The following is a 3755-nucleotide window of genomic DNA, read 5'->3' as shown; positions in this document are numbered from 1 at the left end:
AAAGGCAGTAAATATGTCCAATTCTTCACGTGCATTTTCTGTCCTACTTATATCCATTTTTCCTTTTTTGAGAGCCCAAGCATCTTTGCCTTATGGCCCGACTAGTCTTTATCCTAATTTATCCATCGATTAATCCGGAAGTGCGACCGGCCAGAAGTCCACATGCCTCAGAAATATCTTTGACGATAAGTGTTCCCTTTTCTTACTATTACGAGCCTTCAATTTTATGAAAAAAATAAATTAAAAAAAAAACTGAAAACTAAAAATTGCATCTAGTTATTGAAAAATTGTATATATTAAGAAAATGAATATTCAATATAGAGAATGAATCCCTATATCATTCTTATTTTGCTAAAAAAAAATATATCTTTATTTTCCTTTTTAAATTCTAAAGGGTAGAGTAGACTGAAATTTTAATATTTTTTAATTACATTATTTTAAATTATAATGATGATTTAATTTGCATATTAAGCTGGTCTTATTTGCTTTATTATTATTCTTAATAAAATCTAAAAGAGATGGAACATGGTCATCGACAATAATGCTTGTGGAACACAAAATATAAAAGGTTTTACATATCTCAAACATCAAAATGAAATTGATAAAAAAAAATAAAGAATAATCATATTTGATTAACACATAGTGCATGAACCAAATTGTAGAACATCATGAGAAATAATTAGAAATATAATAATAATGCCGCACGCTTATTCTTCGGTTCCTAAAGCATATTGCATAAGTATCTGCCCGCAATTGGAAAGTGGCTGGTCTTTCAGGAATCCAAGAGAATTCGCATGTCGAACATTGGAAGCAATTCCAACATTGTGGGTTATCACTACGGGAGCGCTATTTCTATCGTCATTGATCTCGGAACAATCATTTTGAGAGCTCTTCGCTAGTTGGATCGCACAAGATTCTTCTTGATGATCATGCTCCACACTAAGCTTGTAGGTTCCAGAGCTGTCTGTTGTCGCCTCACTTGTAAAAATGACTTCGCCCGTAGTGAAATTTTTGCACACTAACTTCACCTTTGCACCTATATAAAAAGTACATATTTCTTAATATTTAAGAAGAAACATTGTTAAATATTACATAAATTTTTTATGTAAATGCATGTCTACATGCCTTCCATGTATGTAGTTGCAGTGGTTTCAAAACCGGCACGGCAAGTATCACAATAAACGCGTCCTTCTATCACGATGTCGGGAGAAGAAACGACAATGTTGACGGAACTAAGGAAAGCGAAGAGGAGGGAAATGAAAATAATTGCATGGAAGCGATTTGCCATGTCGAATAAAATGGTTAAGAACGCGATGAATGATATAAACTGAGCAATTGATGGAAGCATAGATCTTTCCTCTTCTTTATATATCGGTGAGTTTTCTTTCTTTAGATGACCTTACAAGATTAGATGTGGTCGAGCATTATTTTCTCTCAAATTATGGAGGATGACTTTGTCAATGAATCCATGAATAGGACTGTAAGTCTCGGCGATCTATGCCATATAGTTTCAACTTCATGGCAATCGAGATTTTAGAATTATTTCGAAAATGTAGGGTTTTAATTATGTTATAGTTTTTCATCTTCGTCACTAGGATGAATTTGAAAAGGTGATGATCACCTTTAAAACATTCAATTTAAAGCTAAGCTCATCTTTTAATGTCCTTATTGGTATTAATTTTGAAAACTATATTATGTAGAACAATGTACATTGAGGTTTGATTACCAATGAGTCAATCAAATACAAAGAGAGACACTATGTGAGAATATTGTAATAATTGTGGGAAAAACAATTTTAATATTTTAAATTAAAATTTAATTAATTTCAATTTAATTGCAAGTAATTTAGTTAAATAAATTAACCTTTAATTTAAAATTTAGAATGTAAATAAATTAATTTTTATTTTATTTTAACTATTAATTAATTATAATAATTAACCTTCATTATCAAATAATAAATTGACTTTAATATCTAATAATCAATTAGAATAATTAACTCATAATTATCCATGTATTCTTGCTTAATTTATATGCATTTAAGTGTATAATATGCAACTATCATTTATTCAAGTGATAAGTATCCCTAGCAATAAATAAATCCTCGAGTATCTATTGACTGAGATGTTGTCTCAGTAATAGGATCTCTTATCAACACACTAGTATCGTGCCTTTAAAAAATTCCTTAGGAGGTTTTCTGATATGGGGCTATTTCGACGGTGGGGTGGCTCATTATAAAAAGTTTATCTGGGCAATTTTTTCCCCCTTAGGACGGTGCAGTAGTTAAGGCATGGGACATTGCCATTTTTGAGGTCGAAATTCAATGTGTCTAAGCATACCTCCCTTTATGTCATGTTACTTGCATTAATGACTAATAATCATCTATAATTTATCTCCTTTTTATTGGTCTAAAGATGGTTTAATAAAAATACTGAGATCAATCATCTTTTAGAATATAATATCTGCTTATGATCCCACACTATTTAGTCTGCTGATACGATGATCTTCTTACGAGAGATGATGATTTGCACTCGTCAAACCTCCAAGGTAATATTTCTAAGGCCAAAAGATAAAAGTGCGTTATTTTTTTATTGAAATTATTAAAAGCATATTTTTTTTATTTATTAATTAAAAGATGTCTCATCCTACTCCTATACATTTCAAAACTACATTTATTTTTAATATTATTATAGCAGCAATAAGATCACAGCTGTTACACAATTATAGTAATTATATGATTCCGTAGCTGCTATATAATTATGGTATTTATTATTGGTACAATTTTTTAGATCAAGGTTGACCAGTTTAACTAAACTTGTGTTAGCTCAAGTTTGAATCTTGATGTTGAATTTTGATGTTTGACAATAAATAGAGATTGCAGGTATAATTATCCATTTAAGGAGATTGCTAGTGTAATTCTCCTCTAGTCAAGGTTTGACCAGTTTGATGTGAAGAAGAGTCAAGTAGGTCAAAATTGACAGGATACTTAACTGGGAAGTCCTAACTGGAGGTTAGGTAAGGACAAAACTAATGGGAAGGTTGACAGAAGAAGAAAACTCAAGTGGATCAATGTTGACCAAACACTTTATGTGAAAGTCCTGATGAGTAAAGTTAGACAGATGGAAATCCTAATGAGTGAAGATAGGTGATGAAAAATTCTGGTGCGTCAAGTCAGGTGAAAAGTCTTAGTGAATGAAACTAATCAGTGAGAAAGTCTTGGTGAGTGAAGTCAGACAATTAAAAATTTAAGTGGGTCAAAGTTGACCGAACACCTGATGATTAGAAGTCAAAGTGGGTCAAGACTGACCGAACACTTGGCACGAGGGAAAAAATCCAAGTAGGTTAAAGGATTGACCGAACACTTGGCACGAGAAGAAAAGTCCAAGTGGGTTATGTTAGAATTTGAGGGATGTCCTAAGGCAATCGCTTTATGATTTTTTCTATTTATTTGATAAGTATATTCATTATTTGAGTGCATATTATATATTTGATTATCTTAAACTCATTTACTGAATGTCCGTAATATAATTCATAGCATGAGAGAATTTGTGATTGGATCACAACTAGTGATTATCTCTACATGTGCAATTATGAATATATTGAAATTTCTCTAGTCGTCGAATTGATGCATTCGGACATTATCAATTCTGTAAGACTAGTATGGGTTATACTCCTTGGTTCGGCCAAGCAATTGTTTTCTCACTAGCTGGAGACATTGGGATGTCGAGAGTTAAATGTGGATGATGGTTATGGTAACT

The 3755-nt window shown here is 31.7% G+C and overlaps 1 protein-coding gene across 1 annotated transcript; it reads right to left on the bottom strand.

Annotated features, from left to right (window-relative positions):
• Positions 1-707: 707 nt before the first annotated feature.
• Positions 708-1288, bottom strand: LOC122043897 (major pollen allergen Lol p 11-like). Its single transcript, XM_042604461.1, has 2 exons — positions 1126-1288; positions 708-1036 (listed from the first exon to the last, which is right to left on the bottom strand). Exons 1-2 carry the CDS (start codon positions 1286-1288, stop codon positions 708-710), a joined length of 492 nt encoding a protein of 163 aa, XP_042460395.1.
• Between the last annotated feature and the right edge of the window lie 2467 nt (positions 1289-3755).

The sequence above is a fragment of the Zingiber officinale genome, chromosome 2A (genome assembly GCF_018446385.1).
Source record: "Zingiber officinale cultivar Zhangliang chromosome 2A, Zo_v1.1, whole genome shotgun sequence".
NCBI lineage: Eukaryota > Viridiplantae > Streptophyta > Magnoliopsida > Zingiberales > Zingiberaceae > Zingiber > Zingiber officinale.
The sequence above is the reverse complement of the archived record's forward strand: the minus strand, read 5'-3'. Positions and strand labels throughout refer to the sequence as shown.